Below are 14988 nucleotides of genomic sequence, written 5' to 3'. Positions count from 1 at the left end.
GGTAAGTATTTTCATTTGACCGCTTATAAAATAATTGAAATAATAGGTAAGTAACAAATTTTAAAATGGCAGTCCCATTTTTACTGATATAAATATATTAAGATTCATCTTCCTCTTTCCCATATTTCTTTCCATTCTGTTTTAATAACACAGGTGCACACAGGCTGTGTAGCAACAAAAGAGAAGTTGAACATGGAGGAAAACCTACCTTACAAGAGTTCCTCAGTATAATGCTTTTCTAAAAATCTCAAAGCTTGTTTTATCTGCTATTCCTTTCAAAGAACAAGCACAACAAAGTTGCTTTAGGGTAGTGTCAAGATCAAATAAAAGATAGTTTACCAGCAGGGAGAGTAAACCGACACTATCCACAGTGATGGAAAAAGAAATTAGTGGAAGTATTTCAAAGAAACACAATCTAAACTAACCTGGGTAAAATCAGAGTAAAATCTCAAATCTAGGGTGTTCCTGCCATAAAAATAAAAAAGTATTCCCCATCTCTTCCTCTACTGCTCCCCAAAGATGTGCTTCCTACATGCTTAACAAGCAAAGAATTAGGAAAATCTCAAAAACTTACTCTAATTACTCACGGGGAATCCTTCCTTTGGTTAGGGTCAGAATGGTTATTAATCTACCCATTTTCTTCTACATCCCAGAATGCCAGTTGTCACCTAACATCCTCCCTCTCTTTTATCCTTCAAAAGAAAACCTGGAATGTATTCTTGGTGGTATATGCTCCCAACTAAAAGACCACATGTACCAGCTTCCCTTGCAGCTAGGTGCTACCATCTGCTAATGAGATTAAGCAGACATTGAGAAATTCCACAAAGGTTCCTAAACCTAACTGACTGAACCACTGTCATCAATGGCTACCCCACTGTAGGAACACTTAACAGTACAGCATTGCTGAGAAAATGGAGCTCCCACTCATCAACACCTTGAAAACCCTGAACCTCCTTCAGTCTATACCGTCTCTTCCACCCACACATTTTCAGAGCTTCCCATATTAGATCTCTATACCTTCACTGTTCAGTCTGTCTGGAAGCCCTGCCATGCTCTAGTCATTCTTGAAAACCAGTTCAAATGCTGCCTGCCTTTTCTACAAAGACTTGTACATTCTTTCACTGTAGCCTTTGGCACCATGTGCCTAATTATTTCTTCATCTTTTTCCCATCAGGGCACAAAACCCGTCAAGGCACAAACTGAGCTACTTCTCCATTTACTCATATAGCCCTACGTAAATACCAAGTCTTCTGTAACTGAAACACAGAAGGCATCCAATATATGTCCATAAAATAAATGAGGTTTTAGAAAATGCAGGGTAAGGGGTGGAAAATACAATGATAAGTTAAATAACAATTTTTTAAAAACACACACAATGGAGTATACAGATGTATTTTAAGTTGTACCCTGACATTTATATAATGTTTTTAACCAATGTTACCCAGATAAATTTAATTACAGAAATCATAACTTTAAATCAGTGTCAATATCGCCAAAGTCAATCACAAGTGCCCGGAGAAATCTTGGAATAGAAACAGAACAGAGGAATATATAATTCAAACATCCTATTAGGCATTCTTCATTAAGACTTCCCCTTGTCTGCTAACCGAATAATCAATCTATGGGTTTGTGTTTATGTTTTACATGTTCCACTCTGAGATGAAGGAGCAAACAAGCAGTGAGGTTATGTGTCAGATTTTTTTTTAAGTATAAATAATTGTAAGAAACCCTTAGAATGCTCTTTTAACCATTGTCATTTTTTCTGTAGGAAAAACAACTTATATTAACATTTTTTCTTATTACTTTATTGGCTATTTATGAAATCAGTAACTACAACTAGTAACACATACATACAAGTAATACTCCAAACAAACAGAACACTTCCCATCTGTGCCTTTACAAGCGTGGCTTGGAAAATTTGCAATGATATAGACCTGGCCTTTGAGTCCAGCTCACAAAAGTTGAAGTGAAATATTTAAATGACAAATACAATCAAGGAAAGGAATTGCCTGGGAACAAGATAGGTCTGCATCCTATCTTGATTATTAATTATGCCACCAAATTCATTATCTTTGTCCTGGATACCTCGAATGACCATGCTGATAAATTACTCCATCCCCAGTTCCAGGAACATGCAATGTCTTAAGGACAACTCTACCAAGCAGCTTTGCTTCTACTGTGTTTCAGCCATCCAGTCACATGGCCACCCTCTGAGGATTTCCTCTTCCCATACTTCACTGAACAAGTATGTAATAATCCTGAAACTGCAATTTTATCACAAATGCACTCTTGAAAGCAGAGCCCGTCATAATTCCTCAAACCAATAGCAATGTATAAATTCCTTCACATTCAAACATCCTATCAGTTTAGCCAAGAACGTCCTCCCCACGAAACAACTATAAGATTTTTTAAATGGACTTATAATAGTTTTCTTGGTTTTAAATTTCCTAGATTCTGTGGTGTAAGATGTAACACAATACAAAAACATCAGAAAACAAGCCTGAGAAAACACTAGCAAATTACAAGGCTAATCATAATGACCTCAATTAGATTTTCAAGGCACGTCAAGTTCATAGCATAAAGGGGCATTGGCTTGAAACCTTTGAATTTGAAAGGTACAATTCTTTTAGAGAATGGAAGTAACAGAATTCAATTTTCTTTCCTAAAGGGTCAATTTTGATCCTGGTTCATGTTAAAGTAAAATGTAAATAATAGCTATAAAAGGGTAAAAAAAGCAGCAAAGCATAAAAAGACAATGATAATGAAATTTTCATTTTGCTGAACATTCCACTTAATATATACAACAATTTTTTTCTAAAATACACTATCTTATTCAAACAAAATCATTTCTAGGCACCCTCCACTGAAAGTGTCTCAATCAATTAGAGGATTGATGATATATTTCAAGAATGAGGCATTTTTCTGCTGGGCCAATTTCTGAAATAAAGAGTTGTAAAGAGCTGGTCATTATTAAGTTACTGACAGCATTTATAAAACATTTTCACAATAAAATGCTCTAGAAAAGGCTGAAAAATAAATCTTATTTAAAAGGCTTCAATTTTCTCTCTAAGCTTGGAGTTAGGTGTCATTCACTTTTTTTTTTTTTAAACATAAGATACATGAACTCAACTTTCAAGAATCAAGCACATAATTCTTTACCACCATAATGTAAAACTGCTCGAGAACTCACTGAAAATATGTCAAAATTTTAATAAATGTAAGGTGTTGCCATGAGTGAGGAAATAAATTATAAGAAACTATGATCACAATAAATATTAACTTCTCTCCCTCACCATTTTTGCTTTTAATATTTAACCATTCCAGAGTACATCCACTGTCCCTAGTTAATACACAGTTCTCTCCTCCAGATACCAAAGTTTACATTTGGGTGGTGACCAGATCAGAGGCCTTTCCTGCTGATACCACACAAAATATCACCCACAACAGACTTCCACATAGCACATCCCTTAACCAACTTAGTATTTCCCACATCCTCCACTACTTCCTGTTTATTTTGTCTGCCTCTCACAGTATAGGAAGTTCCCATGAGGGCAGGCAAACTTAAGAAATATTTATTAAATGAAGGAGTGAATTTGCTTTTCTGGGTGTGTCCATGGAAATCTAGGTTTCTCTATGTATAAAACTAAGCTAGAAATGTGTCTATAGAAGCTTGACTTTAATTTTAAATTGCTCTAAGGAAGCATCTGTGACTAATTCTTAGAATTAGTCTGAGTATCTGCATGATTTTATGGGAGTTTTTAAAGAACTCATCACTTATATCTTCAGACCAATATTCTGCAATGACAAAACTGCATTTGTTTATAATAAGCAATTAAGAGCATCAGTATTAGGAAAATTTGCTCTCAAGTACCACTTTTCATGTGATAGGTTTTAATGTTACTCTCTGAAGAGCTAAATGTAAAAAAACAATTGCATGTTTTAGAGGCTCAAACTTCAAAGTAAATGCAGATTTTTTGAAAGATGAAAAAATCAAATATGGTTAAGAAATCATGCACATCTATCTTCATCATGTTTGTCTATTAATTCCATTACAAAACAACTCAGCAGTTATTTATAAAAACAGTAATTATGCTTTTGAAAATTCATCCAATAGGGACAGATATAAAAAGTCCTTTTCTGGTATAATCCAGCCTCATTAAAAATACTAGTTTTTTTAAAAAATTATTTTGGAGACTAAAAATAAAATTATGTTGCCTCAGTAACTTTATTGTAATCAAGTACATGCAGCCGTAAAAAAAAACTGAACAAATGAGTTTGCGGTAACAGAGTAAGAGGTGAAGTCTCAAGTACACAAATCTCGCTCATGGGTGGGATTAAACCTCTTGTCCTTCCAGTAAAATGTCTTCATAAGGTCAAACTATATTACAGTCATTAGAGCTCTGAAATTTAACAAAGCCACAAGAGCAATAGCGCACTTTTTCACTTAACACAAATGACTTTTCTTGATACAGGAGATCTCGTATTCTCATAGTATCCTTTAAGGGTAAAAAGTAAGTTATCAGTCACTAGGATGTTTTTACATTCTTCCACGAAGACAGATATGTGAGTTTCTATGGACGGGAATTGAGAGCACAGGATAAATTACTAGGTTCTTTAAGAAAGAAATTCAGGCAAAGAACAATTTTGTATCAACAAAATAAATCACCGGAAAAAGTAACTTTTTAAGCTCAATCAAATGTCTCAGCTAAAAATTATGTGAACTTAAGAAAAAAAAAAAAAAACAGAACGATCATCTGGAAATTAAGAGACACAAACACTGAGGTCCATCACTAGTTAAGACCTTCAGATTTCTAGAATATGTTCATCTACAAAACGGGCTTATTGTTCTTTTCCTTTTCCTGACATGTTTCTCTACCTTATTCTGTATCTCTGTTCAGTGACCTTATATATGTGGTTGTGACACTCTCTCGTGCGTTCCTCTGGATGTTTATTCCAAGCATGGAATAATTATAGCCTCCCACTTAAACACACTTTTTTTTTTTTTTTTTTTTTTGATTGAGCAGGACAGTGATAAATACACAAACTGGTGCAACAAAAGCCCACAGAGATTCATTGGGACTTGGCTTATTTATTCTTCCATGTGTCCCATACTTAAACCACAGCAACAGCAATTTCCTGAAATTGAGCTTGAAAACCTCTCCTTTTATAATAAGCAAAAATACGTTCATTTTAAAAGTCTTTTAATTAAGTAGGAGATCACTATAAAGTTTTAAAGATGTGAGAGCCATCATCGGTCTAGTAGGATCACTCATTTTATTTTGAACACAAATTTCTTACAGAAGTGCTGCATTCTCAAGCAGTCTGTTTTCTGGTTTCCTCATACTCTGGTGAAGATCATTTCAAGCTTCCACTCCAAGACCAAAAATCTTTTGCTGGCATATGGAATCTTTCACTTCTGCCCAGATTGGCAAAAAGTTGTTTATTCATTTTTCTAGAAAAGGTTTTGCTAAAAACTAAACCTAGCTTGTTCATAGCTCCCTGCACATGCCTACAGCCATTTAATAGCTGAGTAATAATCGAGCCAGCAATATTAAGACGTGTGGCAAGCTGCCAGTATGCACACATTTCAAAACTGGTCTTTCCCATTTGTGTAAAAATGCTTTTATGCTTTTTAGACATTTATGTGCTGTTTAAAATTTTCAATGAGCACAACGAAATACTTTAATGTTTAACAAGAAGCCAACCGAAGTATAAAATAAGTATTTAATAAATAAAAATTGTTAACATGTATTCTTAAAATTTTATCTGTGCCATGTCATTGTTTAATTTAGATCAAATTCGTCTGTTCTTACAGAGAACACATTGCTTATTTCCTGGAATAGTCTTAGCTGGTTGTTAAGTGCACTAGTCAGTAAGAAAAATCATACAGTATTTTTTAAAAACAACTTTCAACTATGTGTGAGACTTAAATATAGCCATTTTACGTCACCATCATCATTATAGACAGCGTGATAACTAATGCACAGCGCTGACAAGATGCCATGTTCCATATATACTAACTCATACACTGTTGCAAGTATTTTACACGTGTTTTACCTCTATCACCCTCAACAAACATCAATCTTCTCATCCCCATTTTACAAGAAAAAAACAGGCACAGAGCTAGCCCACAGTCAGTAGCTCGAAACTGATGAAGTCAAGATTTAAGCCCAGGCAATCTGGCCCCAGTCCACATTCTCGATCAGTGAAAAATGCTACCTTCCCTGGACACATGAGAAACTCAATGACTCAGACATCTCACTGGTATTGAGACCAACGTGATCAATGTGGGAACAATTCCACACTTTCTATTGAGCTGAACTTTTAAAAACCTCTCATTTTCCCCATTTCAACCACTATCTCCTTTCATAAAATACTATATTCTTAAGTAAAGTTCAAGCTAAGTCTGTATTGCATTTTTTTTAAATGTAGCCACACAAACTAAATCTAAAATGGCTTCTTAGCTCCCTTTTTGCATACTAAGAATTCACACATGTGAACCTGACTTTTCTGTATCCATCCCAGTTTAAACAGCTACCTAAACCATTAAGCATCACTTTTTCATAGAACTATAATTAATGAACATGTCCAGGCATTTTTTTTTTCTAAATGAAATTGTTTTAATCCTAGAGTGGTCATTTAAATTCAGTTTTTGGGAGTTCTACTTTTAAAAAGGTACCAGTAGAGAATACCTATTAATCAGAATTAATCTGAAGAGGAAAATTCACCAAGTATTTTTTTTTTCCAAAGAAAAACACTAGTGTCCTCACTGAAACGGTTATTTCTTCAGCTATCCACACTAATCTGAAGAAACAGTTACATAACATTTCCCTCTTCATTATGGTTTTCATTTGCAAATTCAGTTTGAGGGTTTAGGTACTGTTTGCTTTTCTTTTTATAACCAAAAACTTAATAGACGTTGGATTGCTTAAACTTGCCACTCCTTCAGGAGGCGTGAGCATTCCTTCACCTTAGCTTCCTCCACCTGCCACCCCTCCGCCCTCCCGCCACTCATGAGGGCATTTCTGTGCCCTGGCTGGGGAGACACGGGGCGACAGCATTCCCAAGGGTTTGCAGATGACATTCAGCATCCATCCTACTCTAAATATGTGTATCTAGAAACCCACTAAGAGAAGAAAACCATTTCATAGTCAAGTTGAACACGGAGAGGTACAACCCCCCCCCCCCCAAAAAAAAAACACAGATGAAACTGTTTCTTTTCTCCACCTTCCTCATTGCTGCCCAGTGAACCACTTTGTCCGTCCTGTCCTTCCAGAGTCAAGGTCTTACTGAAGCTACAGGGCTCTCAGATCCTGCTTCCAGCTCTTTACCTTAGACTCAACTCCCTACTCCTCTCCAGAATGTTCCCTACACCTTTCCTCCCCGTCTCAGCCTCTGTCATATTTCATGAACATACATTTATAATCATTTGTGTATTATCCGTCTTCCCCACTAGACTGGAAGCTTCATGATGGAAAATACTGTTTTGCTCATCACAGTATCTTAAGAGATGTGAGGCAAAACTTGGCCCCAAAACAGGATCAATAAAAAAGTCCCTACTAAGGAGCAGATGAAGAGATCCATGGAATCAACCCCCACACTTGCTCATCTTTTATTTAAGTTCAAGGACCTTATCTGTGCCTGGCTGGCTCTAAACGGTGGGGGATGGGCTGACGAAGGGGGAGACAAAGGCCCCGCCCACCCCCTCAGGTGAGCTATAGACCGTGTGGGTGTGTTTGTGTCTGTCTAGGAGGGGAAAGGTGAAGAGGCATGTGAACAAAATAACTTAATAATTTCCGTCTCCCAGACCAACATACAAACCTGGCTGAAAACTCCCAGGAAATTCTCCAGGACTATCTTATCCTATAGCTGTTACTTTCTTCTTTAAATATACACGTTGAGACCGTTAACACGTTTCCGGCAGAGTCCCACTTAATCTGTACTTTCCTCCCGGTACTTAACACTTTCTCTTGTCTTTTGTAACCGATCAAGTGTCTGTCTTATTTACTCTTAAAACTTCCTGGGAGTTGGAGTGAGGGTAGGAAGTAATGAGGTGCATACAAACTAAACCTTACATCCTGGAACTTTCCATCTTAAAGCACATTGATTAAGGTTTACCTTTGTATTCCGTAATTGGTAGAACAGGCAGAGATCAAAGAATATGATAGGTGCTTTTTAAGTCTCTTAAGGTAATCCATGTCCCCACCTAGATCACATTTGCACAAACAGAATGCACATTTGTACAGAATTTGATCACACTTCTTCGTTGGTGGTACTTTCTACATAATTGATATGCTCATTTCTAGAACGACTAACAATCATCTTCACACAGATATCTGTACAGAAACCGCTAGCATGCCATAAACAGTAATATAACACAGGGATCCTTCAGCAACAAGGAGAAAGCCTTGTCTATTTATAGACATAACCCATTTTCCTTCAAACCAATATTCAATGCACCACATTTCCATTTTTTTTAATTGGTTACTCCTAACTTAACCTTGTGATCTACTTAGATGCATGTGCCTTTTCATTTCCTGTCAGAACCAGGGATCTCAGGTCTCTCCGGAGTACTTATCTGTAGTACTAATAGCATCGCAAGTGCCATTAGGCGCCTCTGCTGGTTAGGGTGACAAAAGAGAAGCTTTTGTGCCCTGCTGGTTATCATGGCTTCCCACTGATTGGCAAGAAAGTCCTTATAGATTCACCACCAAATCTTGGCTTCACTCTGCTGCGTGTGTCTGCTTTTAAGGCAGTGTGGATAGGTTTCTACAATCTATGCATTAGCACACTATCAAAGTAGAGAATTGTGATTAGGTTAAACCCCCAATATAGGAAAATAAACCTTTAAGAAGAAGCAAGTTTAAGGAAATAAGAATAAATGTCGGAGCTTTTTTTTTTTAAAACGCATCCTCTATTGATATACCAGGCAAAGTCATCAACCCGTGTAATTAACAGCGCTTCCGCAAAAAGCTGAGATCCCATTATCACTGCCCTTACTGATTTCTTTTTTAGAGACACCTGCAGCAGACCTATTTTCTAAGCCCTACAAAAGACAGTCAAGTCATAATTACATCTTTTCAGTGGACACAGATACAGCTGGGTAGGTCCCCCTCGAACCTCATTGCAGTGAAATGCCACTCTTCCAGCAACACTTGGAAAAATGGACTAATGTGAATCTTACCTCCACCCTTTGCAGGAGGTGACTATAACCAGTGAAAATGTCCAAATAGATGGCAGAAAAAGCAAAGAAATGAAAGCAATAGGCTAAAAACTAAACTGAATCATATTTGTCTACAGGCTGCTTTTTTTTATGCAGAAAAAAATAATTGCTCAGTCGAATTCAATATTTTTTGACAAAAGTGTCAAATATAAAGGTTATGATATGACTAATTACTTAATTTGTTTTTAAATATATAGCGAAACCATCAGGAAAAAAATAATTGTAGTTGTAAATTTAAGTCATGGAAGAAATGACAGTTCCTTTAATTAAATGTATTTTCTTAAATAGGGAAAACCAGACTCTTTAACTCTTAAAACAATTTGTCTTAACTAGCCCTAAGCCACTTCTGAGCCACTTGTAGGTAAAAGACGAAAGGAGAAAAAGTTCAATGACCTTGTAAATTAGGAGCTAAAAAACTGTAACGGTGTGACCGTCTGTATGGACTCAGTGAAATTACAGAAAAACAGTAGTCCGGAAATTGCTTTTTTGGGAAAATTACCATGAGGTAGGGGAACGGGGGGGGGGGGAATGGGGAGGCTGCAAACGGTAAAATACCGAATGGGAACCCACCCACCGATGCCCAACACAACTCCTGTGCCCGACTGCCACGCAAACAACTTCTAAGCATCTTTAGATAAAAGCAAAAGTCATTTTGCACAAGCGTTAGCTGAATGTTCCAGACTTGGATGAATGGGGAAGACTTGTTATACACCTAGTGGTGGGTGGATTTCGCCAGGCTGCAGCCTCCACACAGCTTTTCTCTGCTGCACTGCAGAGGCGCCATCTTCTCCGTCTTAATCTTCACTCAATTCAATCCTTTTATCTGCACCCTAAAAAAAAGACTCGGAGGACCCTCCCCAACAGCCCGCGCCCCCAAGGGGTTCTACACCGAAGTGCCCAGCACTGCCAGGCGGGAGGCCGCGCCTTAAACAGACAAACGCCTCCTTTGATGCACAGAAGGGAGAGCTCGTGACTCCGCACCGCTCGCTACAGCCCGTTCCACTGCACACCCCGCTGTCCGCACATTTCTCACCAAGGGCTTCACAGCCCCACACAGAATTAGCAAGTCTCAGCGGTGATGGGGTGAGAAAAGGCCGCAGCAGCGCCCCAGCCCCCTCGGGGACAGACGCGCAGCGCCAGGGAAGGGAGTCGGGCGGGAGCCTCGGTGGCGCACAGACTAATGAGGCTCAGTCCACCGCGCCCCGAGCTGGCGAGGGCGGGGTGTCGCGGCTTTGTTCCTGGGGACCTTCTCCCTCTCCGGAAGAAGCTAAAGGTGCGAGCGAAAGCCCAGAACGTCCAGGCTGGGGGAAGGAGCGAGGTGGCTGTGGGTCTCCGACCCCTCCCATCTCTGGAACTTAACACAAAAGGGAGAAGCAGAAATGTACAAAGTTTGCCTGCGGAAGGTGATGCGCGACCCTCATAGGGGTCGCACTTAGGAGGCCGCCGCGAGTAGCCGAGAAGAGTAGAAGGCAGAGAAGATCGGGAAAGGACCGAGTAGTGGGGATGCGAAGGGAAGGTGAAACCGGGCGGAAAAGGCGAAGGGAGGCAGCTTCCTAGCTGTCCCGACTCCTCCTCCACAGGGCCCCCGAGAAAGGGAAGGGCAGAGATTACGATTTGGGGACAGATACAGGGGCGCTATATTTTCGGTTTTACTCCACGTGCTTCATCTGGATGCCTCTCGCCCCCACCCCAGGCCCCCACCCCGGGCCCGCGAGGCAGGGACTGAGTCAGGGTTTGAGCTCAGAATCGCCTCCTCCACTTGCCCCCAAGTGGTGCGGACCTGGGAGCCCGACGCCTCCCCCGCTCCCTCTCTGCGTCCCCGGGACAGAGCTGGGTCAAAGGCAGGGATGCGCAGGGCGCCCGCAAGTGGGAGCTTGGTCGCGAAAGGGAGAGGGGTTTCTTCGACTGCCCCCCGCCCCCAGCTTCTCTGGATTAAAGATTGGGGAGGATCGGTTCCACACTGTGCCCCCTCCCCCCATTCCGAAGGGCGGCACCCACCTCCAGCGCCTGAGCCGTCCAGGCGGCCAGCAGGGCCAGTGCCAAACCAGGCAGCATCGCGACCCTGCGCGGGGCACGGAGTGCGCTGCTGTGCGAGTGCGGTCCGCCGAGCCCTTGCTCTGCCAGTGCCGCTGCTGCCGTTGCTGTCTCTGGTGGCCCCCGCGATTGCGCTGCTCCGGGTGTTCTCTCCCACTGCTGCCGAGGAAACTGACGGAGCAGGAGCGCGGCTGCAGGGCTCCGAGCCCCACGAGTCAGCTGATCCGGCCCACCCCGCTGGGCGCCCGAGAGAGACCCCTAGCGGAGGCGCCTGGGAACTGCGCGCGCTCCGGCCGGGAGGGGCCCGCGCCCAGGCGCCCACAGGTGCAGCGCCACCCGCTCCTTCAGCACCCCATGCACCTCCAAGGCCGCCGGCCACCTGGGCCCCGGGAGCATTAGAAAGGAGAGTCTGGGACCAGGAGAGGGGCAGTGCAGGGGCAAGGAAACGTGAGTTGTAGGACGTCTGCGATCCAAAAAGAAGTCGGGAGCGCTCCCCGCTCGTTCCCGTGAGCTTGACTCATCCGACCCCGCGGGGCTCTCAGGGATGTCGTATAAAGAGCTGCTGCTGGGGTGCAGTTTTAGCCGCGTTTCGGTTTTTGTCTGGGTTTGGAGCAATGGAGGCGTTTTAAAAAGAGAATGGGGACGAGATACGCTTAAAAGAAATGGAATGTCTTCTTCGCTTGCTGAGAGAGCAAACGCCTCATCCCCCCCCCCCCCTTCAAAAGCAACTACAAGCAACCTGGAATTTCTGTCTTTAGAATGAACCAAAGGAGAAAGTAGCCGGACCCAGTGAAGAACCTGGCGACCCATTTACTTACCCTTGAAATAAAGAGTTTAAAATTTTTGTTTTTAATTGTTGAGTTTTTTGGGTTTTTTGCGGGCCGGGGGGCGGCTCTTAAGAGAAGAGGCCGGTCAGCAGGGATTTTTTTTTTTTGTCAGGCAGGGATGGAACATAAATTAAGAGATGGGGGTGGGTGTGTGAAAGTTAAAAGGGAAAGGGTCTGTAAAGATGATTTTCATTTGACCCCCATAAGTAAGAATTTCTGACCTCAAACTCTGTCCTTGTTATTTTTTTTCTTCTCCAATCTCATTTATTTCTTTATTTTCTCCATAGAACTTATGTCCGTGTTCGTTATTGTGTCTAGAATGGTCTGGAATTGTCCAGATGTATCCCGGCCTCTCCACCTGAAGGAGCATTGGTCACCAAGCCTCAGTCCACACTGGGGTTAATGGGAGGGAATGTGTCGGGTCAGGGCTCAGCCAGGGGGATGGGGGCTTTCTTCCTGAGAAGTGGGCGTTTATCCACTAGCCTCCCTAAATGTTCTCTCCATCTCCTCCACCCCTCCAATCCTGACCCTTGGATTACTTTTTCCCCTGAATGTCCTTGGAAAGTTCTCAACAAATAATAACAAATATTTGTTATAATGCAATATTTATTTACATGCCTTATGTCATTTATAACACTTCCTACAAAAGCCAATGAGGCCCTTGCTATTATTATTTCCACTTTTATAAGCCAGGAGATAGAAACTAAGGAACTCCCAAATCTGACAGCAAGCAAGTGACGTGAAATTGGTACTGCAGGGAAAAGCCTAAGTGACAGCAAAACCCAGTTGCTTCCCAAACATATTTACCCAGCACCCTGATTCTCTGACTGTCCCAGGGTTGTACGGGGAATTGAATCATCTGAATGCAAAGAGGAGTATTGACTTGAAGATGGGGAGGGTGCAGGACCAGCCAGCCACAAATGTTGTGGGGTCTAGTACAAAATGCAAAGGCAGGGCCCCTTTCTTCGAAAATTAAGACTTTTAAGTTGGTGACACAGATTGTTAAACCAGCCATGGGGCTCTTCTGAGCACAAGTCCCTGTGTGACTGCCCAGGGTGCGTGCCCATGAAGCCAGACCTAGGAGCGTGGGAGAGTAAGGGACTTTTCCTTGAGCACGCAATTCAAAAATATAGGGAGGTTACAACCTATAAAAATAAAAGTTCTTGGGTTTAGCCGTGTCCCTTTCCACTGCCGAATTTCACCACACTCTCACAGTCCCTGGACAAGATGTTCTCCCCGGGAAGCTGATTAGTGGCTGACTGTCGGAATGATGGACAGCCTTTACCTTTTTTACAATGCCATTACCACTCAGAGATCTGATGGCTTTTACTTCTTGGCCACTATGTTCTGCATTTAATGCCATTTCTTGCCCTGAGCTATCTTTCTGATTTCCTGAGGGGAAATCCAGGAACATGCCTCGTTAGAACCCTACCAAAGGACCAGCCACCAGTTGGCTGGAATTCTCCACAACATTGCCAACCTAGACTTCAAGACCTCAACTTGTGAGCTGTCTACTCTCCCTTCACACAGTGCATTCCGTCTTTGGGCTGTTCTGGTTTCTATATAGCTCTTATCTCGTTCCCTTTTCTTAAATCTCCCCCTCAGATGTGCTTGTACCCTCATGAGCAAGCAGAATAAATCTTTTCCACACCACGTATCTTCACCTATTTGCGAGCAGTTTTCTTTCGGCTTCTGCCTTAGGAGTCCTGTCTTCGCAAGGTAACACAGGCACTTCCTTCAACCGTTGTGCAGAGGGCATGGCTTCTGCTTCCTTCTGAGTCCCAGCCACTCGGCCGTAAATGTGTTCTGGTTTGTTTACAAAAGTCCACAAGTGCTCCGACAGCTGCTGCGTGGAGTAGTCTGTTGTCCACCTCGGTGTGCAACCTAACACTGCCATTCGATTTTGTCAACTCTGATTGGTCACCCTCGCCATCAGTTCTCCCAAATCTGTATTATGCATAGTGCTGTGAGCCACAGCTCTGTTATTTAGGTTTAGGGTGTGAGCTGTGCCCCACAAATATCACCCCAAACCATCTTAACCTAAGTCAAAACATAAGCCGTGTGTTAGTTTGCTAGGGTGGCCATAACAAAGTACTACAGGCTGGGTGGCTTAAACAACAGAAGTTTATTGTCTTACAGTTCTGGGGGCTAGAAGTCTGAGATTAATTTACTGGCAGGGCCGATTATTTCTGAGACCTCTCTCCTGGGCTTGCAGATGGCCTTCTCCATGTCTTCACATGGTCGTCCCTCTGTGTATCTGTGTCCTGATCTCTTCTTATAAGGACACCAGTCATGCTGGATTAGGGTCCAACCTCACTTTACTTACCCCTTTAGAGACCCATCTCCAAATATAGTCATATTCTGAGGTATTAAGGATTAAAATATCAACATATGAATTTCAACATGTGAATCTGGGAGAGGAACATAAATCAGCACATGTCAGGCCCTCATTTGGAACAGCTAGGACTTGTTCTATGGCCCTATCAGTAATCTCTGACCTCAATTACCAGTAACCCATTGTTCTTCTGCCTTTTCAATAGGAAGATGATTCATTTCAATAGGAAAAAAAAATTGAACAGTTCTACTTTCTCTCCATCATGCTTTAACATTGCACCATGATCCTCAGCTGCTAACGTTTCTCTCCCAGGATCCTCCACCCCTGGGAATTAATAAAGTGGCTTGTTAACATTTTTCTTCACAAAAGTTTTCAAATAGTAAACATGTGTTGTCATTTAAAATTTGTATCAGTTTGCTAGAGCCGCTATAACAAAATGCCACAGACAAGGTGGCGTAAGCAACATACATTTACTTTCCCATAGTTCCAGAAAGTAAAAGGGCAGGATTCAGGTACATCTGGGGTTGAATTTCTCCAAGGCCTCTCTCCGTGGCTTGCAGGTGGCCACC

The 14988-nt window shown here is 41.8% G+C and overlaps 1 protein-coding gene across 6 annotated transcripts in view; it reads right to left on the bottom strand.

Annotated features, from left to right (window-relative positions):
- APP (amyloid beta precursor protein) overlaps positions 1-11468 on the bottom strand; it is a 235177-nt gene extending 223709 nt beyond the window's left edge. For 3 of the 6 annotated variants that reach the window (XM_090272616.1, XM_090272635.1, XM_090272642.1), the window contains exon 1: positions 11222-11468. In XM_090272616.1, coding sequence (XP_090128742.1) covers positions 11222-11278 — 57 coding nt within the window. In that variant the 5' untranslated portion in view covers positions 11279-11468. The remainder of the gene's footprint in view (positions 1-11221) is intronic. The other 3 variants (XM_090272626.1, XM_090272653.1, XM_090272662.1) reach the window with 1 other exon arrangement.
- Positions 11469-14988: the final 3520 nt, after the last annotated feature.

This window comes from Furipterus horrens, unplaced genomic scaffold (assembly GCF_987537825.1).
Source record: "Furipterus horrens unplaced genomic scaffold, mFurHor1.1.pri manual_scaffold_1, whole genome shotgun sequence".
In the NCBI taxonomy this organism is placed as follows: Eukaryota; Metazoa; Chordata; class Mammalia; order Chiroptera; family Furipteridae; genus Furipterus; species Furipterus horrens.
Note: the sequence above shows the minus strand (reverse complement) of the source record. Positions and strands in the feature narration are given on the sequence as shown.